We start from the raw sequence: 25851 nt of genomic DNA on the forward strand, positions 1-25851 counted from the left end.
GCTTAATTTAAAGGAAAAACCCAAAACCTGCAGACACGAGGCCCTCTCCATGGAATGAGTTTGACACCTCTTGCTCTATGTAAGCATAGTCTACTACAGGGGTAGGCAACCCTGGTCCTGGAATGCTGTAGGTACTTCATGTTCTTGATTTAACTGACCTGGAAAACCAGGTATGTTGAATTCATTGAACTGATCAATTAGCTCAGTTGGGTGGGTGTGGTGCCTAGTTGGAACACAATCCTGCAGTACTCCAGGAACAGGGTTTCCTACCCCTGGCCTACTATGACCTGAAGTGGTTCAAATCTATCCTGGCTGTTCTGTTCATTCACTTGGCCTATTTGCAAAACAACTCATTCATTCAAATAAACATATTTGATGTCTAAGACAGACAAACTCTGATAATTGTATTACATTGTAACATTTTATTTCATTTCAAGACGTTTGACATTCACATAAAGTGTCACTTGTGGTAGGCACAGGCAGATCAAAAACTTCATAACATTCCAAAGGATTCATTTCCTCCAGAAAACACCCCCACAAAAACAGGCAGTACACAGACTGTAGACAGTCACCATATAAACGTGTTTTAAATGAGAGTATTGTAATTAAGACCATTAATTGAAAACAAAGCCATTATAGTTACAATTTATCTTAAGTAGGCCTAAATACATTTGTGCTATGAGTCATCTTAAAGCGTAAACAGCTTAAAGGTGAAATAAAAGGTAACGTAATATAGTTTCACTGGTAATAAATACACCATTATCCTATGTATTGCATCAAGTTGATAAAGATCTGACTTCAGATGTCTAGTGCATAACTAATAAAGCCCATAGACAATGTCTCTATTTCTAAATGTGAGTGTAGTCCACAACAATCTATCTTGAGAAATTGAGAACTGTGGCATTTCGAATGGCAATCTCCCTGCAAATATTTTAAGACTTTCATTTAGTTGACTTGTTCACAGGTAAATGTAACTTCTCACTCAAGACTCACTACTAATGCAATGTAAAGAGTAAACTGCTAATTTCAAACTAACACTTGTTCTCCCATGAATATGGACTCATGACTTTACTATATTGAAAAAAAAAACTGCAGAGTAGCTACATATCCACCATATTTTATGATATTGTGCTGTCAAGTAAATGCTTTAAAGTGACATTTATATTAACCTTAGCATCTATTATAACAAGGAATAGCATTTGAGGACTATAATATAACTGCAAGATTTGATTTTACACACAGATGGCACTGAGGAAGAACGCTCAAATATATTAAATATAAACCATGTCAAAGTTGCTCAGCTGTCCTTTTCCTGACACTCATTTTGAAAATAAATATTTATAACTGCTCATGTAAAATAGAAATATCTATACTACACAAAGGACATTGAAGCAGCTTTTTTTCAATCAACATCTTTGACTAAAATCCTGCATTTTACAGTCTACCACGTCAAACCTAGAAATAAAGTAACACATTCAGAACCAACCGTGTTGCATTTGGAATAATTAGTTATTGTCATAATTTATCCATGCCCATGCACCCTTTCATGCTTTACAGCATTTAAAAAAAGGACGTGAAATTATTTTATCTGCAGTCTCACAAATATAATCAAACATAACAATAATTTCCTGTAACAAAACATTATGAATATAACATCTGACCCTTTGCAACTCAATTAAATGTACAATATCAAACAAGATAATATAATATAAGACATTTATGTATATTCTTCTGTATATCAAATTATATATACATTAACTTAATTTCCCTTAGACTCAGACAGTAGTTAGAATGTAAATATTGTACAATGTCCTCATTTGTGGTTGCCTCAACAGCAACTATACAATTTGTTTTTAGTTTGTCCTGAAAGTGATTGGACTTGGCAATGACAACATGCTCTTGTTCCCTCACTCATGATATTTCAACAAAACAAATTTTGAAGGCAAAAACGTAAGATATGTTATAAAAAAACTGAAATGTAGCATTCCAGCTATCAGCGCTCTCTTGGGCCTTTAGTAAGTAGTGGTCCCATTGTTTTCAAAAGCCCCCCCTCCATAAAATGACCAGAAATAAATTGGCCACATCCCTTCATTACAAAGTAAACCCAGAGATACAATAACATGCTTGAGCAGGTTCGCTGGTGTGCAGATGACAGGACTGAAACTATGAATCTACAAGATACAACTGGAATTTATAGGCGTTAGAAGGTGTGAATGCTTTCTCTACGAGTGTATTCCTACGTTTGGTTACAGTGAACAGGGTTGGCTTAGGATCCTTTCCTGTTACCTTACCAGGCGGAGAAATAACAGTTGAAAATAGAGAGGACAGTGAACATAGACTTAATGGCTTTGATAAGAGGGTTAAACCCACAGTGTATCCTTCACTTGTTTGTCTTGGCATTCAACTGAGCACTCTTGGCATGGTCCAGCCTGCCCTGAATATCTACAGGCCTCTCAAAGAAGTGCACAAGGACAGGCTCGTTGAGCAGGGATGCCAGGATCTGCTCAAAAGCGAACGACCACTCAACCTCCTGTGGGATAGGAGTGCTAGGGGTGTCTGAGCTGCTCTCAGGGGTGCTGGAAGCCTCCCCGTTGGGTAGAGCCCCCTCTATGGCAGCCTGGGTGGGGCTAATGCTGGACTTCTGAAGACTGGTGGGCTCCTGGAGCCTGCGCCCTACTTCTTCCATCCTCAGCAGAAGACTGGTGACTCGAGCCACAGCACGGTACAGAGACTCTTCCTCTGGGTCACCATGGAACAGGTTGTAGAGCGTTTTGGAGAACTGGATAAACTGAGCCTGACAACCAGAAAAGAAAAGGGATAGATTACATTTTTAGATTTTTTCTTTGTTTCTTTTAGCATAGAGGAATGACATAACATGTGGATTCAATTGTTCAAAGCTGATCTGTTCAAAAGATAACTGCATTTCATATTCACCTAATTGACTACATGTTAACCTAGATAGTGGTGTATTCACCTGGTTAATTCTGGGTAAATCCTTAATGCTCTCCTCTTTCTTTAGTATCTCATCTTGCCATTGTTTCAGGTAGGCCTGCAGATCCACTTTCCCTCTGCCTGTGGGAGTGAAACAGAAAGTGCAGAGTTCAGACACAAATGGGTCATGTGTAGAAGGACATTCTGTTCAAATTAGCAACATTGTGAAGCTTGGTAAAAGAGAAAAAGAGACAGGCCAATTAAATTACCTCTTTCAGGGCTTTTTCTGATCACGCCATCTTCTGGAAGATCGGACACTACATAGTAAGAATGGAGTACATTCACATAAGTCAGAGGAAGTCATACAGTAACTGTAAAGTACATTTTGCAATTATATCATATATAAACCTTGTCTACAAGGACACATATCTAGATGGTACTAGTAGGGATGCACATTTTGGTAAGTTTTGCTGCCGACTAACCAACCTCATTATCCAGTCAACAAACGGTAAAGTGTTTTCGAAACGTGACGTGACCAACAGAAAATACTATGCATACATAGGAAAGGTCATTTTTCATTAAAAGCTTAATGAAAACATGCAAAAATAGCAAGCCTATGTCTTACAGTCAAAAGGAAATAGGCTATTATTGAACATGCAACTGGTGTAATGAAGCAGCTAGTAAAACATTTGCCAAAATGCAATTAGCGACAAAACACTGTTCTAAACAGCGCACCTAATGCGAGCGGTTCCATATGTGACAGAGATGAAAATCTCAGTTAGAAACGTAGAAAAGGGGGCAATCTAATAGCAACAACTACGATGGGTTGTTAATATGACTAGGATTGTGACTTTGGCTTCTGGACAACTAAATATAAATACCAATAGAACAAATGCTGGTTAATGGCATGAGGAAGTCTTTCTAAAAGAATTGCCTCCACATTTCTATGGTTGGAATTTGGCTAGGCTACTGTGAAGCAAGGTAAGACATTCCTCATTATCTGTAGTAAAGTAAAACATTCATGTTTCAAACAATTATAATGCCTCAAGCTCACATTGTAAAGTTCAGGGTGACACACTGATAGCCTGCCTACTGTTGACTATAGCCTATGTACTCGAATGGCGAATGGGAGGCGTGCTTTAATTCTGAGTTGAGATTGAGAAATAGTAGCTATTTTTAAATCGTGGCCATCAAAAGTTATTTTTTTACCCCACAATTTCGTCATATCCAATTACGATCTTGTCTCATCACTGCAACTCCCCAACGGGCTCGGGAGAGGCGAAGGTCCTCCGAAACATGACCCGCCAAACCGCGCTCCTTAACACCCGCACCAATGTGTCGGAGGAAACACTGTTCAACTGATGACCGAAGTCAGCCTGCAGGCGCCCGGCCCGCCACAAGGAGTCGCTAGAGCGCGATGAGCCGAGTACAGCCCCCCCGGCCAAACCCTCCCCTAACCCGAACGACGCTGGACCAATTGTGCGGCGCCCTATGGGACTCCCGGTCACTGCCGGTTGTGACACAGCCTGGGATCAAACCAGGGTCTGTAGTGACGCCTCAAGCACTGCGATGCAGTGCCTTAGACCGCTGCGCCACTCAGGAGGCTTCAAAACAGTTAACACGTGAATGCATCTAGAACTGTTAAGCTATTTGTTGCGTAATGACTGGGCTTATAAAAGCACGTTTCATTCCAGTACCACTTTTGGAGGAGCAGCTCTCGCGCTGTCTGACAGGTGATAGGCTATTCGGCTCCTCAAACTAGGCTCTGTATGCTGTGCGTGTGTGATATATAACACAAGAGATCCATATAGCACATTGGGGGCGACAAAACAACAGAAGACATTTCATTTTCAATGAATTAAGTGAAGTGGGCGGGGGACCGTTGGTAAAACAAATTGTACACAACAAAAGAGACAAATTTAAGACATTGTTAAAGACAGACAGATGAGCATCTACCAAAGAGAAAAGAACAGAGGCCTAGAGTGAAATGGTTATAGCAGAGAAAGAAAAGAGCAAAGCAAGCTGACCAGTCAATCGACTCAAGTGGGATAGGTCGTCAGTCATTGGAATAAAGTGAGGCAATCTTTGGGCCTTTGATTGGAAAGGACTACCTGTGAAAGCTGGAAGAAGACATTCTCTGTGAGATCATGCAACATTACAGTACGGACAGATGTAAGGAACAGTTAAAAAAGAGATTAGTTGGTGAGTAGAAGAGTAGCACAAAATATACAGTACAGTTGAAATTGGAAAGTCAGATTTGTTTCTTATTATACAGTGGCTTCAGAAAGTATTCACACCCCTTGACTTTTTCCAAAATGTGTTGTTTTACAGCCTGAATTTAAAATGAATTAAATTGAGATTTTTGGTCACTGGCCTACACACAATACCCCATAATGTCAAAGTGGAATTATGTTTTTAGAAATGTTTACAAATTAATACAAAATGAAAAGGCTAAATGTCTTGAGACAATAAGTATTCAACCCCTTTGTTATTGCAAGCCTAAATAAGCCTAAATAAGGTGACTTTAAAACAGTTTAATGGCTGTGATAGGAGAAAAATGAGGATGGATCAACAACATTGTAGTTACACCACAATACTAACCTAATTGACAGAGTGAAAAGAAGGAAGCTTGTCCAGAATACAAATATTCCAAAAACATTCATCCTGTTTGCAACAAGGCACTAAAGTAATACTGCAAAAAATGTGGAAAAGCAATTAACTTTTTGTTCTGAATACAAAGTGTTATGTTTGGGGCAAATCCAATACAACACATTACTGAGTACCACTCTCCATATTTTCAAGCATAGTGGTGGCTGCATCATGTTATGGGTATGCTTGTAATCGTTAAGGACTAGGGAGTTTTTCTGGATAAAAAAGAAACGGCTAAGCACAGGCAAAATCCTAGAGAAAAAGCTGGTTCAGTCTGCTTTCCACCAGACACTAGGAGATTAATTCACCTTTCAGCAGGACAATAACCTAAAACACAAGAGGAGTTGCTTACCAAGAAGACTGAATGTTCCTGAGTGGCTGAGTTACAGTTTTTTACTTAAATCTACTTGAAAATCTATGGCAAGACCTGCAAATGGTTGTCTAGCAATGATCAACAACCAATTTGACAGAGCTTAAAAAAATTAAAAGGGCAATTGTTGCAGAATCCAGGTGTGGAAAGCTCTTAGAGACTTACCCAGAAAGACAGCTGTAATCACTGCAAAAGGTCCTTCTATTGACTCAGGGGTGTGAAAAATTATGTAAATTATTTATTTTCTAGAAATGTGCAAAAATGTCTAGAAACATGTTTTCACTGTCATTATGAGTTATTGTGTGTCGATGGGTGAGAAAAAACATTGAATTAATTTTGAATTCAGACTGTAACACAACAAAATGTGGAATAAGTCAAGGGGTATGAATACTTTCTAAAGGCACTGGAGAAGGAATACAGAACAAAAGTATCAAAGACATAGAATGACAAGTGGTTAATAGAGAAGGTGCTGATGCAGTTGTTGGTAATCTTACTTACCTGGTGGCTGATGAAGCTTGAACAGGAATTTCAGTTTGTTGGTGAAAGTGCCGCTGTACAAAATATCTGTTGTAAGAACAAAATAGGGAGGGGGTAAATTAGCATGAAAGGTCGCATGATGTTGATGCTGGATTAGATGTGACATACAGTTCCCACAGATAATGGTAGAAGCGGAGGGTGGGAGCAGCGTTCATAGACCTGTAGCTATACATCAGAGCGCTGGTGTAACCTTACCCAGGGCACAGCAGAACTCTTTGAAGTTGATGAGGCCATCCTGGTTCTCATCCAGCAGGCGGAAGGCCCAGAGGAAGAGGGCATCCTTGCCGCTGCAGAGGGACCAGGGCTCCAGGAGGGAGAAGAGTAGGCTGAACTGATGGAAGCCCAGCTGGTACTGCTCCAGATAGGCCAGGCTGGGGTCGTGGTGCAGCAGCACTGGGCTGTTCATAGTCCAGTAGCAGCTGAGGAAATGTTGCCTCTGGAAACACATTGAAGTATTCAATCTCCAACGGTTAACTTTGTGTCTATTTTCAACATATTTCAATGTTTCATGCCAGTCATGTCAACTCTGTGTCTATGAGAAGGAATATTAATGCATGTAGGTATGCAGTGGAATATTATTATTTGAAAAGAGTGATTGAGATATTGCACCCACCTTGAACAATACATAAAGTTCATCAAGCTGGGAAGCACTGAACTTTACTTCTTGTGACACTACCCGTAGCTGAGAAAAAAGTACATCTCAAATAATCCTACATCAAATTGTAGTAAATAATGCCAAAAGGTTGCTATGGAAGTTTGGGGATGAGCCACTCACCACATTTTGCTTGGTCGTATCCTCTAACATATGGATTACATATAGTTTGTTTCTTTTCCGCATGCGCTCTACTTCCTCTGATTTCATGTCTCCATATTTCTGTAAGCAAATTCAAAAAGTTAAATCAATGACAAGCCTGACATTGAGACATGGGGTGAGTCCTAGCAGCTCTGACTGTTACAGTACCTCATAGGCTTCTTTGATGAGATCACTGACGTCCACCTTGGAGATGGATGATGCGTTGTCATTGTTCCCCACTGAGTTTTGCTGCACTGTTTGTGGTAGAGGACTGTCCTTATTTGTCACATTATCGAAAAACCTGCCAGGGCAAACAGAGCAGCAGTTAAGTAACCTGAATTAGATGGACATTCCTGTAGAATTTACTCATTGTTTTGGAGATTATGTTGCTTCACAATCCATCATAAACCTAATACAGTACTTTGAAATAACCAATTCAGTTGACCTTCAGACCCCGCCCTCTCTGTGTTGACACTCACTTGTTGAGGATGGTGACTGCCTCAGCGTCGTCATGGGAGCTGATCAGGCCCTCCATGTTGTAGTCGAGCACAGCCAGGCCCAGCTGCAGGATGGCTTTGATGCCGTCGTAGAAGAAGCAGTCGACCACGTTGACAGCGCTCTCTATGGGCAGGACGCTGATAAACAGGGTGAGGAACCAGGACAGGGACACGGAGGAGAAGAAGGTCAGGTCTGTCATGTGCTCCGTCAGCTGGGTGAGGTGCATTCGGATCAGCTCCTCAAACACTGCCTGGTCCACCAGGGCACCTGAGGAAACACAAGTTTGTAAACAGGATTTTTAGCAGTTAAGGGGGAAAGTGTAGTTCAGTTTCAAACACACATACAGTACATATACAGTGGGGAAAAAAAGTATTTAGTCAGCCACCAATTGTGCAAGTTCTCCCACTTAAAAAGATGAGAGAGGCCTGTAATTTTCATCATAGGTACACGTCAACTATGACAGACAAAATGAGGAAAAAAAATCCAGAAAATCACATTGTAAGATTTTTAATGAATTTATTTGCAAATTATGGTGGAAAATAAGTATTTGGTCAATAACAAAAGTTTCTCAATACTTTGTTATATACCCTTTGTTGGCAATGACACAGGTCAAACGTTTTCTGTAAGTCTTCAAAAGGTTTTCACACACTGTTGCTGGTATTTTGGCCCATTCCTCCATGCAGATCTCCTCTAGAGCAGTGATGTTTTGGGGCTGTCACTGGGCAACACAGACTTTCAACTCCCTCCAAAGATTTTCTATGGGGTTGAGATCTGGAGACTGGCTAGGCCACTCCAGGACCTTGAAATGCTTCTTACGAAGCCACTCCTTCGTTGCCCGGGCGGTGTGTTTGGGATCATTGTCATGCTGAAAGACCCAGCCACGTTTCATCTTCAATGCCCTTGCTGATGGAAGGAGGTTTTCACTCAAAATCTCACGATACATGGCCCCATTCATTCTTTCCTTTACACGGATCAGTCGTCCTGGTCCCTTTGCAGAAAAACAGCCCCAAAGCATGATGTTTCCACCCCCATGCTTCACAGTAGGTATGGTGTTCTTTGGATGCAACTCAGCATTCTTTGTCCTCCAAACACGACGAGTTGAGTTTTTACCAAAAAGTTCTATTTTGGTTTCATCTGACCATATGACATTCTCCCAATCCTCTTCTGGATCATCCAAATGCACTCTAGCAAACTTCAGACGGGCCTGGACATGTACTGGCTTAAGCAGGGGGACACGTCTTGCACAGCAGGATTTGAGTCCCTGGCGGCGTAGTGTGTTACTGATGGTAGGCTTTGTAACTTTGGTCCCAGCTCTCTGCAGGTCATTCACTAGGTCCCCCCGTGTGGTTCTGGGATTTTTGCTCACCGTTCTTGTGATCATTTTGACCCCACGGGGTGAGATCTTGCGTGGAGCCCCAGATCGAGAGAGATTATCAGTGGTCTTGTATGTCTTCAATTTCCTAATAATTGCTCCCACAGTTGATTTCTTCAAACCAAGCTGCTTACCTATTGCAGATTCAGTCTTCCCAGCCTGGTGCAGGTCTACAATTTTGTTTCTGGTGTCCTTTGACAGCTCTTTGGTCTTGGCCATAGTGGAGTTTGGAGTGTGACTGTTTGAGGTTGTGGACAGGTGTCTTTTATACTGATAACAAGTTCAAACAGGTGCCATTAATACAGGTAAGGAGTGGAGGACAGAGGAGCCTCTGAAAGAAGAAGTTACAGGTCTGTGAGAGCCAGAAATCTTGCTTGTTTGTAGGTGACCAAATACTTATTTTCCACCATAATTTGCAAATAAATTCATTAAAAATCCTACAATGTGATTTTCTGGATTTTTCTTTCTCAATTTGTCTGTCATAGTTGACGTGTACCTATGATGAAAATTACAGGCCTCTCTCATCTTTTTAAGTGGGAGAACTTGCACAATTGGTGGCTGACTAAATACTTTTTTTCCCCACTGTATCTAATGTGATGCTACAACTAAAAATGACAATGTTATTCAGCTGCATCACTCACCGATGATCCTGCGGTTGAAGTAGTCAGGCAGCATCCTCTCACAGACGGCCACTAGCAGCCAGAAAGCCTCCTCCTCTTTTGCATAGAGCAACAGGACCGACGTCAGGATGTTCATGGCCTTCACAAGAAAAAAAGCACGAGAGATGTAAAGGTGCCCATTAGCTTTTTGAAATAAAACATTTAAAAAAGTGTTATAGGGGGTTTTAGCTTGGTACCTGGCAATAGCCGATTTTGGGGTTCCTGTAGGCGTATGCGGTGAGGACTCTGCGCAGGGCAGAGATGCCTGTGTCGCTCTGGAAGGCAGGGTGCTCTGGTAGGGAGCGGTGCAGGTCTCTCTCTATCTCGTCAGTGGCCAGGGTGCTGGTGCCCAGAGACTGATCCACCAGCTCACTGTAGTACCCCGGGTTAGTGGCCATGTCGTTGACTGCACCTATTGTACAAAGGCAAAACACCCTACACCATATTTAACAAAACACATATAGCTACCTACTGCATTAAACATTAAAGACACCACACTTTTACACATCAGAAAATGAGACATATGCGCCATATAACAGTTCATGAGCCATATCAAACAGTACCTGAGAAAAGCATCCAGAGCTCTCCTCTTAAGGCCTCAGGGACGCCACGCACAATCAGGTCTCGTGTCTTCTTGGTACAGAACATACTGGTGCCACGGCCATACTCTGAGAAGTGAATGTTCCATGACTGCTCCTTCATCTTCTCCTTCAGCTGTCAGGCACAGAGAATGAACAGGGGAATAAAAAATGAGCTGTCAAGGCTGGGACACCTCTACAGTGCAGGGAGAGCACCTACTCCACCCTACTATCATGCTCTGCACATTCTCACACTGGGAAAAAACTGTCCTCCTAGAGAAACTATACTGAACAAAAATATTAACGCAACATGCAACAATTTATACGATTTTACTCAGTTACTACAGTTCTTATAAGGAAATCAGTCAATTGAAATAAATTCAATAGGCCCTAATCTATGGATTTCACATGACGGGGAATACAGATATGCATCTGTTGGTCACAGATACCTAAAGTAGGGGCGTGGATCAGAAAACCAATCAGTATCTGGTGTGACCACCATTTGCTTCATGCAGCGCGACACATCTCCTTCGCATAAAGTTGATCAGGCTGTAGATTGTAGCCTGTGGAACGTTGTCCCACTCCTCTTCAATGGCTGTGCGAAGTTGATGGATATCAGCGGGAACTGGAACACACTGTCGTACACGTCAATCCAGAGCATCCCAAACATGCTCAACAGGTGACATGTCTGGTGAGTATGCAGGCCATGGAAAAACTGGAACATTTTCAGCTTCCAGGAGTTGTGTACATATCCTTGCGACACAGTGCTGTGTATTATCATGCTGAAACATGAGGTGATGGTGGCGGATGAATGGCACGACAATGGGCATAAGCTACGTTGTCTGTAGTTTATGCCTGCCCATACCATAACCCCACCGCCATCATGGGGCACTCTGTTTACAATGCTGACATCAGCAAACCGCTCGCCCACAGGACGCCATACATGTGGTCTGTGGTTGTGAGGCCGGTTGGACGTACTGCCAAATTTTCTAAAACGACGTTGGAGGCGGTTTATGGTAGAGAAATGAACATTAAATTCTCTAGCAACAGCTCTGGTGGACATTCCTGCAGTCAGCATGCCAATTGCAGGCTCCCTCAAAACTTGAGACATCTGTGGCATTGTGTTGTGTGACAAAACTGCACAATTTTGTGGCCTTTTATTGTTCCCAGCACAAGGTGCACCTGTGTAATGATCATGCTGTTTAATCAGCTTCTTAATATGCCACACCTGTCAGGTGGATGGATTATTTTGGCAAAGGAGAAATGCTCACTAACAGGGATGTAAATAAATTTGTAAACAACATTTGAGAGAAATACGCTTTTTGTGTATATGGAACCTTTCTGGGATTTTTTATTTCAGCTCATGAAACATGGGACCAACACTTTACATGTTGCGATAATATTTTTGTAAATGTTTTATATATTTCTTCATACTATGAGAGAAAGTAATATTTTAGAGAAAAATCCCACTTATATCCACCATTTTGGGGTCCAGGTTTTCGGTGTCCTGGGGATGGAACACGGTCATGAGGGCCTCAGTGCTGACAGCCTTGCTACTGTCCTTCTGTCCCACCATCAAAGCCACCTCCTCTGGGTTGTCCTCAAAATGATTGATGAGGTTCTGGCACTCCCCTCTGATGACCTGCAAGGCACAGTGAACACACAGTTCTGTTTGTTTTCAACGGCAGCAATTATAGCCTGGCAGATAAGGAGGTGAATTAGAGACAGTTGGAAGGTTGATGGCAAACTTCAAGACACCTAGCAGAAGGAAGCAGGAAGATGATTACAAGGTCAAAACCGTTAGTTACCTCAGTTGTGGCAGAGTGCTGAGGACTGGCCGTCATCCCACACCTCCTGCGGATTGCATTTGCGAGGCGCTCAAAGTCTCGGATTTCAGAGAACCGTAGAGCCCTCTTACCCCGCACACACACAGTCAAAGCCCTGCTGCTACGGTCCGGCTTCTCCACACCAATCACCTGTAAAGATAGGAGTTGGTTTCAACAACACTGGACAAACCACTGAGCAACAGAACATATGCAATCAGTAATTAGTTATGTTTCATGGAAGTGTCTTGCCTCTCTCATGGGGATGATGACGTGGCACTGGCTGCCATCCTGGCTGGCGAAACACAGGTAGCTCTCGGAAAGACAGATCTTCCCCAGAGTGTTGAAGTGGCTGAAGGGCACCCACAGGAAGCTCTCATACACCTCCAGCAGGTTCTCCTCTTTAGGCAGCCTGAAGAAGGCCCGGAACTGCTCGTTCCTAGCGTGCGTTTCTAAGCCTCTGGAAGAGAGGAAAGTAACTGAGGAGAGCATGGAAGAACTAAACAGAATTATGACTGTCATCTCAGTTCACCATGGTGCCCTGAATTAATTGTCAAATAGCAGTTATGTGGAAGAGTGCAGTGACAGTCCGTCAGTACAGTACAGTACCTCTTGGTGATCTGCAGAGGGTCTGAGAGGGAGGGCTCTTCCTGGAAAGTCTCCTTATCAAACAGGCGTTTGATGGAGTAGTCAGCCAGCTGCTCCATGATCAGGAAGGTCTCATTGAAATGAAGGAACATGGAGAAGAAGTGGTCCTCCCCATTGGCCAACACATGGATGCTCTCCGTCAGGATGACATTGGACGTTTTCTCCAGCCTCCAGATCTCATTCCAGGAGATAACCAGCTTCACTGAAAAGGAAACAGATTATCTTAAATGAGTAACTCACTGCCATTCTGTCATGACATGGAATGATAATAATATTGTATCCAAATACAATGTATAAGTGAAAATGTAGTGTCAGTTAGCCAACAGTAAGGGGTTGCTGAGGTCTCGGTCTCTCATCTCACCCTCGGAGCCAAGTAGGTAGGAGTAGAAAGAGAGGAAGTTGGTGCTGAGGTACAGCCAGCCCTGGCATGGCACGCGGCCCCTCCAGTAGCTGCAGGAGTAGTAGGTGACCAGCTTCTCCTTCTGAGGGAGGTCAAACCATTTCTCAAACCTCAGCAGCGCCTCACGGAACTTCTCAGGGTCATCCTCCTGCACGCATGACACCTTTCCTTCCTCAGCAATCAGACCCTTTATAGAAAGGAGAGGAGGTCAACATCCCTCTAATGGCCACTGAGATAGCTAATATAATTGAGCAGTCTAAACAAGTCAGCATGCCATCTCCGTACAGGGAGCTGGGACCGAGCTGGGACCGAGAGAATGAAAAACAGCTTCTATCTCAAGGCCATCAGACTGTTAAATAGCCATCACTAGCACATTAGAGGCTGCTGCTGCCTATTGAAATCACTGGCCACTTTAAGAAATGGAACACTAGTCACTTATATCTTGTTTATAGTCACTTTAATAATGTTTACATATCTTGCACTACTCATCTCATATGTATATCCTGCATTATATTCTATAATATTCTACTGTACCTTAGTCCATGCCGCTCTGTCATTGCTTGTCCATGTATATTTTCTTAAATTGCATTCCTTACTAGTTTTGTGTGTATTAGGTATATGTTGTGAAATTGTTAGCTATTACTTGTTAGATATTACTGCACTGTCGGAGCTAGAAGCACAAGCATTTCACTACACCCGCTATAACATCTGCTAAACACGTGTATGTGACAAATAAAATTTGATTTGAAGTCGGAAGTTTACATACACTTAGGTTGGAGTCATTAAAACTCGTTTTTCAACCACTCCACAAATGTCTTGTTAACAAACTATCGTTTTGGCAAGTCGGTTAGGACATCTACTTTGTGCATGACACAAGTAATTTTTCCAACAATTGTTTACACAGATTATTTCACTTATAATTCACTGTATCACAATTCAAGTGGGCCAGAAGCTTACATACACTAAGTTGACTGTGCCTTTAAAGAGCTGGGAAAATTCCAGAAAATGATGTCATGGATTTAGAAGCTTCTGATAGCACCAGTGACTCGGTTAATAAAAAAGTGGTCAGGTGACGCAGATGCTAAGCTACAGGACTGTTTTGCTAGCACAGACTGGAACATGGTCCGGCATTCTTCAGATAGCATTGAGGAGTACACCACATCAGTCACTGGCTTCATCAATAAGTGCATCGTCCCCACAGTGACCGTACGTACATACCCCAACCAGAAGCCATGGATTTCAGGCAACATCCGCACTGAGCTAAAGGGTAGAGCTGCCGCTTTCAAGGAGCGGGACTCTAACCCAGACACTTATAAGAAATCTCGCTATGCCCTCCGACGACCCATCAAACAGGCAAAGAGTCAATACAGGACTAAGATTGAATCGAACTACACCGGCTTTGACGCTCGTTGGATGTGGCAGGCTTGAAAACTATTACTGACTACAAAGGGAAGCACAGCCGCAAGCTGCCCAGTGACACAAGCCTACCAGACGAGCTAAACCACTTCTATGCTCGCTTCGAGGCAAGCAACACTGAAGCATGCATGAGAGCACCAGCTGTTCCGGATGACTATGTGATCACGCTCTCCGTAGCCGATGAGAGTAAGACTTTTAAGCAGGTCAACATTCACAAGGCCGCAGGGCCAGACGGATTACCAGGACGTGTACTCCGAGCATGTGCTGTCCAACTAGCAAGTGTCTTCACTGACATTTTCAACATGTCCCTAACTGAGTCTGTAATACCAACATGTTTCAAGCAGACCACCATAGTCCCCGTGCCCAAGGACACTAAGATAACCTGCCTAAATGACTACCGACCCGTAGCACTGACGTCTGTAGCCATGAAGTGCTTTGAAAGGCTGGTCATGGCTCACATCAACACCATTATCCCAGAAACCCTAGACCCACTCCAATTTGCATACTACCCCAACAGATCCACAGATGATGCAATCTCTATTGCACTCCACACTGCCCTTTCCCACCTGGACAAGAGGTACACCTACAGTGGGGGAAAAAAGTATTTAGTCAGCCACCAATTGTGCAAGTTCTCCCACTTAAAAAGATGAGAGAGGCCTGTAATTTTCATCATAGGTACACGTCAACTATGACAGACAAATTGAGCATTTTTTTCTCCAGAAAATCACATTGTAGGATTTTTAATGAATTTATTTGCAAATTATGGTGGAAAATAAGTATTTGGTCACCTACAAACAAGCAAGATTTCTGGCTCTCACAGACCTGTAACTTCTTCTTTAAGAGGCTCCTCTGTCCTCCACTCGTTAACTGTATTAATGGCACCTGTTTGAACTTCTTATCAGTATAAAAGACACCTGTCCACAACCTCAAACAGTCACACTCCAAACTCCACTATGGCCAAGACCAAAGAGCTGTCAAAGGACACCAGAAACAAAATTGTAGACCTGCACCAGGCTGGGAAGACTGAATCTGCAATAGGTAAGCAGCTTGGTTTGAAGAAATCAACTTTGGGAGCAATTATTAGGAAATGGAAGACATACAAGACCACTGATAATCTCCCTCGATCTGGGGCTCCACGCAAGATCTCACCCCGTGGGGTCAAAATGATCACAAGAACGGTGAGCAAAAATCCCAGAACCACACGGGGGGACCTAGTGAATGACCTGCAGAGAGCTGGGACCAAAGTAACAAAGCCTACCATCAGTAACACACTACGCCGCCAGGGACTCAAATCCTGCAGTGCCAGACGTGTCCCCCTGCTTAAGCCAGTACATGTCCAGGCCTGTCTGAAGTTTGCTACACACTGAAGAGTGTATTTGGATGATCCAGAAGAGGATTGGGAGAATGTCATATGGTCAGATGAAACCAAAATATAACTTTTTGGTAAAAACTCAACTCGTCGTGTTTGGAGGACAAAGAATGCTGAGTTGCATCCAAAGAATACCATACCTACTGTGAAGCATGGGGGTGGAAACATCATGCTTTGGGGCTGTTTTTCTGCAAAGGGACCAGGACGACTGATCCGTGTAAAGGAAAGAATGAATGGGGCCATGTATCGTGAGATTTTGAGTGAAAACCTCCTTCCATCAGCAAGGGCATTGAAGATGAAACGTGGCTGTGTCTTTCAGCACGACAATGATCCCAAACACACCGCCCGGGCAACGAAGGAGTGGCTTCGTAAGAAGCATTTCAAGGTCCTGGAGTGGCCTAGCCAGTCTCCAGATCTCAACCCCATAGAAAATATTTGGAGGGAGTTGAAAGTCTGTGTTGCCTAGCGACAGCCCCAAAACATCACTGCTCTAGAGGAGATCTGCATGGAGGAATGGGCCAAAATACCAGCAACAGTGTGTGAAAACCTTGTGAAGACTTACAGAAAACGTTTGACCTGTGTCATTGCCAACAAAGGGTATATAACAAAGTATTGAGAAACTTTTGTTATTGACCAAATACTTATTTTCCACCATAATTTGCAAATAAATTCATAAAAAATCTTACAATGTGATTTTCTGGATTTTTTTTTCTCATTTTGTCTGTCATAGTTGACGTGTACCTATGGTGAAAATTACAGGCCTCTCTCATCTTTTTAAGTGGAGAACTTGCACAATTGGTGGCTGACTAAATACTTTTTTCCCCCACTGTATGTGAGAATGCTATTCATTGACTACAGCTCAGCGTTCAACACCATAGTACCCTCAAAGCTCATCACTAAGCTAAGGATCCTGAGACTAAACACCTCCCTCTGCAACTGGATCCTGGACTTCCTGACGGGCCACCCCCAGGTGGTAAGGCTAGGTAACAACACATCTGCCACGCTGATCCTCAACACGGGGGCCCCTCAGGGGTGCGTGCTCAGTCCCCTCCTGTACTCCCTGCTCACGCATGACTGCATGGCCAGGCACGACTCCAACACCATCATTAAGTTTGCTGACGACACAACAGTGGTAGGCCTGATCACCGACAACGATGAGACTGCCTAAGGGAGGAGGTCAGAGACCTGGCCGTGTGGTACCAGGATAACAACCTCTCCCTCAACGTGACCAAGACAAAGGAGATGATTGTGGACAACAGGAAAAAAAGAGGACTGAGCACGCCTCCATTCTCATCGACGGGGCTGTAGTGGAACAGGTTGAGAGCTTCAAGTTCCTTGGTGTCCACATCACCAACGAACTATCATGGTCCAAACACACCAAGACAGTCGTGAAGAGGGCACGACAAAGCCTATTCCCCCTCAGAAGACTGAAAAGATTTGGCATGGGTCCTCAGATCCTCAAAAGGTTCTACAGCTGCACCATCGAGAGCATCCTGACTGGTTGCATCACCGCCTGGTATGGCAACTGCTTGGCCTCCGACCGCAAGGCACTACAGAGGGTAGTGCGTACGGCCCAGTACAACACTGGGGCCAAGCTTCCTGCCATCCAGGACCTCTATACCAGGCGGTGTCAGAGGAAGGCCCTCAAAATTGTCAAAGACTCCAGACACCCTAGTCATAGACTGTTCTCTCTGCTACCGCACAGCAAGCGGTACCGGAGCGCCAAGTCTAGGTCCAAAAGGCTTCTCAACAGCTTCTACCCCCAAGCCATAAGACTCCTGAACAGCTAATCATGGCTACCCAGACGACTTGCACTGCCCCCCCACCCCATCTTTTTACGCTGCTGCTACTCTGTTAATTATTTATGCATAGTCACTTTAACTCTACCCACATGTACATATTACCTCAACTAGCCGGTGCCCCCGCACATTGACTCTGCACCGGTACCCCCCTGTATATAGCCTCCCTACTGTTATTTTATTTTACTTCTGCTCTTTTCTTCTCAACACTTTTTTGTTGTTGTTGTTTTATTTTACCAAATGCATTGTTAGTTAAGGGCTGTAAGTAAGCATTTCACTGTAATGTCTACACCTGTTGTATTCGGCGCATCTGGCAAATACAATTTGATTTGATTTGATTTGATAGGCTAATTGACATCATTTGAGTCAATTGGAGGTGTACCTGTTGTATTTCAAGGCCTACCTTCAAACTCAGTGCCTCTTTGCTTGACATCATGGGAAAATTAACAGAAATCAGCCAAGACCTCAGAAAAAAAATTGTAGACCTCCACAACTCTGGTTCATTCTTGGGAGCAATTTCCAAACGCCTGAAGGTACCACATTCATCTGTACAAACAATAGTACGCAAGTATAAACACCATGGGACCACGCAGCCGTCATACCGCTCAGGAAGGAGACTCGTTCTGTCACCTTGAGATGAACGTACTTTGGTGCGAAAAGTGCAAATCAATCCCAGAACAACAGCAAAGGACCTTGTGAAGATGCTGGAGGAAAAAGGTACAAAAGTATCTATATCCACAGTAAAACGAGTCCTATATCGACATAACCTGAAAGGCCGCTCAGCAAGGAAGAAGCCACTGCTCCAAAACCGCCATAAAAAAGACAGACTACGGTTTGCAACTGCACATCATGGGGACAAAGATCATACTTTTTGGAGAAATGTCCTCTGGTCTGATGAAAAAATATATAACTGTTTGGCCATAATGACCATCGTTATGTTTGGAGGAAAAAGGGGGTATCTTGCAAGCCGAAGAACACCATCCCAACCGTGAAGCATGGGGGTGGCAGCATTATGATGTGGGGGTGCTTTGCTGCAGGAGGGACTGGTGCACTTCACAAAATGGATGGCATCCTGAGGAAGTAAAATTATGTGGATATATTGAAGCAAAATCTCAAGACATCAGTCAGGAAGTTAAAGCTTGGTCGCAAATGGGTCTTCCAAATGGAAAATGACCCCAAGCATACTTCCAAAGTTGTAGCAAAAATGGCTTAAGGACAACAAAGTCAAGGTATTGGAGTGGCCATCACAAATCCCTGACCTCAATCCTATAGAAAATGTGTGGCCAGAACTGAAAAAGTGTGTGCGAGCAAGGAGGCCTACAAACCTGACTCAGTTACACCAGCTCTGTCAGGAGGAATGGGCCAAAATTCACCCAACTTATTGTGGGAAGCTTGTGGAAGGCTACCCGAAACGTTTGACCCAAGTTAAACAATTTAATGGCAATGCTACCAAATACTAATTGAGTGCATGTAAACTTCTGACCAACTGGGAATGTGATGAAAGAAATAAAAGCTGAAATAAATCATTCTCTCTACTATTATTCTGACATTTCACATTCTTAAAATAAAGTGGTGATCCTAACTGACCTAATACAGGGAATTTTTACTAGGATTAAATGTCAGGAATTGTGAAAAACTGAGTTTAAATGTATTTGGCTAAGGTGTATGTAAACTTCCGACTTCAACTGTATCAAGGCATATAGATTAGCATAATATGGTTTCTTAAATTCATATTGTTATTACAAACCTACTATCCTTTGCTTAGCTTTCAACAAACAGTAAAATGTTTCCATATCATAAAGCAGTAGTGAAATAACAATCACCACCAACTGTTTTCAAAGAGTAAGCACTTGCCACTTATCATCAGTAGGCTTCACCACATGAATAAATCATTAAGTCTGGAGGAGGCCTCCATCTCCTGGGAGAGTGGCAGAGATCAACAATAGTAATGTTGATGTCTGTGTCTAACCACATGTTTAATAAGCTGTAGTGATTACTTACTCTGATCTTGCCCTGCACAAAGCTGGTGATGTCATCACTGGAGTCAAACACAGACAGGGTTCTCATGATGTTCTTCTCCAGCCACTCCCAGTGTTGGCTGATCTCCTCCTTGGTGCCACCTAACCACAGGGAAAACTTAGTCACAATTGAAAGGAAACTGTTTACACTACACATGACTAAGCCATCTATTTTGTTACAAAATGGGAAATGTGTGTAGACTAAAATACAATCCTAAAGGTTATTATTACATGATTGTAGCCTGTTATTACAAGACTATAGCCTATAATGTTTACGTTAAAATCAAATGACATTTTATTGGTCGTGTACACATATTTTTCCAGATGTTATCGCGGGTGTAGCGAAATGCTTATCTTCCTAGCTCCAACAGTGCAGTAATACCTAATAATACAAAACAATACACGCAAATCCCAAAATATTAAAAGAAAGGAATTAAGAAATACAGAAATATTAGAACAATGTCAGAGTCTGGAATATAAATATATATGTATATGATGGTGTGTATAGACATTATGGACAGTATATGAATAGAAATGGTGTGTACAGCAGTAGTTATTTAGGATGAGCCTTGACTAGAATACAGTATATACATATGAAGTGGGTAAAACACTTCATGTGTTGTGGCTGTTCTGACTGAAGGGAATAGTTGAGAAAGGGTATAGAAAAACTCACCACACGCTATTGACCAGTAGACCTGGGAGTCCGGTGTCTGGTGTAGAATGCGAAACGGAGCAACCTTAGACGTGGAATCCAGCATTGTATCCAGAGTTCCAACCAGGAGACCTGTCACAAAAACATGTAGCAATCATTTCCATTAACAGTCAGACGTCGAACAGCCATGATAAGACATTTCAAAATCATGAGGCAATTTCATGCCTATTGATTTACAGTATCTAGCAAACAAAACAGCCCTTCCACCTAGGTTGGGTTATCATGTAACATGGAACAGTCGAAAACTCAACGGATATTGTGCTGCTTGTTTTCACATTCAAGTGTCCTGCCTATCGGTGGCTCAAACCAACAGTGTTGTGTTACCTATCTACCCCCGTAGTGGCCTTCATAAATTATTAACAAGGTCAGAGCTAGGCCTATACTGCTATCCCAGAATGCATCAGCAGCATCTATGGCTGCTGGGCTGGGGCATCATGACACAGCTGTAAAGTGGTCTTAACCTCAAACCCAGGCTAATTGCTACCAAGAGCCGGCTGGTGAATGAGACTACAATAGCCTACGCGACAGCTGTGAACCGATTACAGACTTTGTTGTCCTCCATAAATCATCCATCATGAAAGTTTGGTAGCCATTCTGACAGAACCGTCTGCAAGGGCCCAATTAAGAGCAGGTATCACTGGATAACCTACCATCTGCCCTTTGGCCATTTGAGATTTAAATCTGAATACTTCAGGATAAAAAAGTAATTGAGTTGCAGGGCTCCAAAAAGTGTCCATCTAATTGACAAATACATGTACCATTAGTAGGCTATAACCACTGGAACACCGTCAGCTTCAACAGACTAGAAGGCCGCCATTGCTATTTTTAGCATTATAGATGAGAGCAAATGTGAAAGTCAGCAATGCTGTTTCAGTCAAGCGGATAACTGTGATCAACAGCTGAGAATTGGCTTATTGGAGCCTGTGTGTGACCCTGTGCAAGACAACCTACTATTATTGGGAAACTGACAGCTGACATTCACTGACTGCAAAAGAGCAAACATGGTACCCTATACTCACTCTTGGTGTAATTGATACAATGAATGACTTGCATGGACTTGCATGGTGAAGGAGGATCAATGTGTTATCAAATAGGGCAGTATTGAACTCAAAGATCAACAAACATTATTTTTTATAATGTAGAATATGATCATCCCATTTCAAATGCAGGGAATCAGTTGACCAGACTGACGCTATGGAAAGGATGAGCACTGACCTGGCTCTTCTGCCTCTAGGGCATCATGCTTGAGTACATACAGTACATTCTCATACAGAAGTGCTGCGTGCCATCAGTATAGCCTATTGCTCCACCCATAAACTAAAGCGAATGCCAGCAACCCAATATTTGACACTCACACTACCGTGTCATTGTGTGTGTGTGTGTGCCAAAACAACATGGGTGTAATCATTAGTCCAAACCGTTGCAACTAAAAGGAGAGTTTCTATTGGACAAATTCAGGTATGTCCCTACCCGTTTCGTTCCGTTTAAGAAACATTTTGCAACAGAATTGGCATAATGAATACGCCCCAGATGTTAAGTGTTGTGACTGTGGTTTGTAAACAACAGAGCCAATTTTGTTGAAGCTCAGTCAGTGTTAACAAAATAACAAATCTGCATCGTAGGTAGGCTACTGTAAACTGTTACATTGTAGATACACTACATTACCAAAAGTATGTGGACACCTGCTCGTCAAACATCTCATTCCAAAATCATGGGCATTCATATGGAGTTGGTCCCCCCTTTGCTGCTATAACAACCTTCACTCTTCTGGGAAGGCTTTCCACTAGATGTTGGAACATTGCTGTGGCGACTTGCTTCCATTCAGCCACAAGAGCATTAGTGAGGTTGGGCACTGATGTTGGACGATTAGGCCTGGCTCGCAATCGGCGTTCCAATTATTCCCAAAGGTGTTCGATGGGGTTGAGGTCAGGGCTCTGTGCAGGCCAGTCAAGTTCTTCCACACCGATCTTGACAAACCATTTCTATATAGACCTCACTTTGTGCATTGGGGCATTGTCATGCTGAAACAGGGAAGGGCTTTCCCCAAACTGTTGTCACAAAGTTGGAAGCACAGAATCGTCTAGAATGTCATAGTACGCTGTAGCATTAAGATATCCCTTCACTGAAACTAAGGGGCCTAGCCCGAACCATGAAAAACAGCCCCAGGCCATTTATCCTCCTCCCCCAAACTTCACAGTTGGCACTATGCATTCGGGCAGGTAGTGTTCTCCTGGCTTCCGCCAAACCCAGGGAACATGTTTCCACTGCTTCAGAGTCCAATGGCGGCGAGCTTTACACCACTCCAGCCACACTTGGCATTGCGCATGATCTGCTAAATGACTAAAAATGTAAATGTAAATGTGATTTTAGGCTTGTGTGTGGCTGCTCTTCCATGGAAACCCATTTCATGAAGCTCCCAATGAACAGTTATTGTGCTGACGTTGCTTCCAGAGGCAGTTTGAAAATCAGCAGTGAGTGTTGCAACCTAGGACAGACGATTTTTACGTGCTGCGGGCGTCAGCTCTCAGCAGTCCCATTCTGTGGCCTACCACTTGGCAGCTGAGCTGTTGTTGCTCCTAGACTTTCCACTTCACAATAACAGCACTTACAGTTGACCGGGGAAGCTCTAGCATGGCAGAAATTTGACGAACTGACTTGTTGGAAAGGTGGCATCCTATGACGGTGCCACATTGAAAGTCACTGAGCTATTCAGTAAGGCTATTATACTGCCAATGTTTGTCTATTGTGATTGCATGGCTGTGTACTCGATTTCATACACCAGTCAGCTACGACGGGTGTGGCTGAAATAGCCGAATCCACTCATTTGAAGGGGTGTCCACATACTTTTGTATAGTGTACTTGTTGTAATCTAAGATAACATTTGAAGTCCAGGCTCAGGCTGTCAATTTGTCACGCGCAACTGGAGAACTGTCTGCCCCCCTCCCCTATACATGCCATAATCTGGGGGACATTAGAAAATATAACGGAAATATAAGCTCTTCTCTAATGGCGTGCACACTTCGCTAGACAGTCATTGCGGTGCCACTGGGTTTTACCAGAACAGCAAAGAACAGAACACATACCTGTCAAACCGCCTCCTCCTTCACCATATCCTCGCCTCCTTTGTAATACGAAGTAATCGTTGCCTTTTTCCGTCACCCATAACTTGAATGCATTTTTCAGCAATATCTCTTCAGGTTTAAGCCACATATTTCAATTCACATATGTTTATAGCTTCCAGAAGCAGTTTCAATTCACATCCATTTATTGAATCCAATGTGCTTGTCAAGATGTTCATTTCTATTGCAACCTACATCCATGGTCATTTATTTGTTTGTGTGAGCACTGAGCAGACCCTTTCGCACGTCGACAAAAACGTTGCCTAAATCAACGATACAATGGCTTCTGGGGATTGTCGTTTCTTGACATTGGTGGATGAATGGGGCAGAAAGGGCTCGCTTGATACTATAGACTAGCTTTCCCATAGTCCTTCTCGGTCGAAAAGTATCATATTTCATAACTTCAGAGCAAAATAGTGTTACAAATACTGTAACAATGACTACAGCGTCAAGTGCAATGATGTATACTGTATAAACACTGAGCAATATGCATTCTATGTTTATAGTCAAGTGCAGCTGATATAATTGACTGACATATTTGCTCAGGCTCAATATACTGTCTGTACTATGAATAATTGGACTTCTAATATTAATGTCCTTCATTGTCCCGATGAAATCGTGGAGGGGACTGTAGATCTGTTTACGTCCTTCCGTACGTCACACGCGATATCAGATATCACTGGCCCGATTTTGACGAAACTTCGGTGAATGATGCGTCTTGCGGTCATTTACAAAAGTACACTGATTGGCCAGATGGTGGCGCTATGACAAGAGATTGAAAATGCTAATTTTGAAAGGGCTTGCCCCTCACCCACTTAAAGTGATGAAATTCGGTAGTCTACATAGGTGCCGCTCCTCAGTTCTCACAAGGAATACATTTGTCTCAGGGATCGATAAGGAAGACAATGATGGATTTTTCGTCATTATGAATTTTGTGAACCACTTAAAATATTTGTATAACTAACCCAAGATGGACCAGAGCCTGTCGTTTCCAATGGAGCAAATGAATCATAGGGGGCAGAACAAGCAAGGAGGTGGGCAGAGCCAACTACGAGCTAGTGAGATCCTATTGGTGCGTTCTATAATTTATTTGCATATTTCCGTCAGGGAACGCCTGCTCTGTGAAGTGTGCAACAATTCATTTCGCCCTTGCACTCCTTCTTAACAACGCTATTTTTAAAAGACTTTGGCAAAGGGTAAAGTGTACAAAACTCAGTCCACTATGTTTGTTACAGATTTTAGTTTGGGAAACAGAAAACTTTATGGTGGTAACATTTTTCATCGATGAGAAAATTAGCAGAATGTCGGCCAAAATCCATCTCGCTCCATCTTCTCCCACTTGCCGGCCACTGGGCTTCCTCTCATCACCAAATTTCGTAGTGAGTGGAAAAGCCAACCTTCACATTTATACACCCGGTGAAATATCTGGCTCATTTTTCGATCTGTGACGCTACTCTTCTGGCACCGAATCGAGAGAAATAGTAATGGCGTCTTTTTGTAGGCACTAATTCCGCCATGGTTCGTTTGTTGGACACAGCATATGAGGAAAATTAATGGCGTTTTTGTAGGGTTTTTGGATAAACGCCGAAAATACGGTCTGTGGTAAACACATGGTTTAAGAGATATTATACGTTTTGTTCTATGAGATAATCTTAATCATCTGTCACTTTTTTGTGAATTCATAAGGTCATGTTAACTGACTGCTATTATCTCATAGAACAAAACGTATAAAATCACCTAAGCCTGGGTTAACCTCAGACCTTATTTTCAGTGTTTATTCCAAAACCCTATTCTTTCCCCATTCATTTTTCACAAAGGGATGGCTGAAGGAAGCTGAGGTAGCTTAACTAATTTCAGGGTTTTAGGATATTCGTATTGTAACAGTTTGGCAAGAACATTCATATCGACCACACGGTGGCACTATTACGGGCACATGTTTATATCTCTTGACCTGTTCGACTCAACAGTGCTGAAATTTGGTAAACATCCTCAGGGATTAGAGTCTAGCTAACCAACGTGATCTCAGACACCACTGGCCAGATTTTGACAAAACTTGGGTGACTGATGCATCTTGCCTTAGCGATCCATCATTTACAAAATTACACTGTTTGGCCCAAGGGGGGCACTGAATCATTCATAGGGGATTACATGTTTACTGTT

At 42.9% G+C, this 25851-nt stretch overlaps 1 protein-coding gene across 2 annotated transcripts; it reads right to left on the reverse strand.

Annotated features, from left to right (window-relative positions):
- Positions 1–399: 399 nt before the first annotated feature.
- Positions 400–23927, reverse strand: LOC121579925 (TBC1 domain family member 8B). Of its 2 annotated transcripts, XM_041894926.2 has the most exons (21): positions 23656–23927; positions 20534–20644; positions 19844–19962; positions 13220–13445; positions 12820–13060; positions 12463–12670; positions 12196–12363; positions 11868–12029; positions 10373–10523; positions 10007–10221; positions 9792–9909; positions 7760–8045; positions 7449–7581; positions 7263–7361; positions 7101–7169; positions 6683–6923; positions 6449–6514; positions 4959–5051; positions 3201–3248; positions 2975–3072; positions 400–2794 (listed from the first exon to the last, which is right to left on the reverse strand). In XM_041894926.2, the coding sequence occupies exons 1-21, from the start codon at positions 23780–23782 to the stop codon at positions 2381–2383; spliced, it is 3393 nt and encodes a 1130-aa protein (XP_041750860.2). In that variant the 5' UTR covers positions 23783–23927; the 3' UTR covers positions 400–2380. The 2 variants fall into 2 exon arrangements, with proteins under 2 accessions (XP_041750860.2, XP_041750861.2); XM_041894927.2 differs by lacking the exon at positions 4959–5051.
- Between the last annotated feature and the right edge of the window lie 1924 nt (positions 23928–25851).

The sequence above is a fragment of the Coregonus clupeaformis genome, chromosome 13, assembly GCF_020615455.1.
Source record: "Coregonus clupeaformis isolate EN_2021a chromosome 13, ASM2061545v1, whole genome shotgun sequence".
In the NCBI taxonomy this organism is placed as follows: domain Eukaryota; kingdom Metazoa; phylum Chordata; class Actinopteri; order Salmoniformes; family Salmonidae; genus Coregonus; species Coregonus clupeaformis.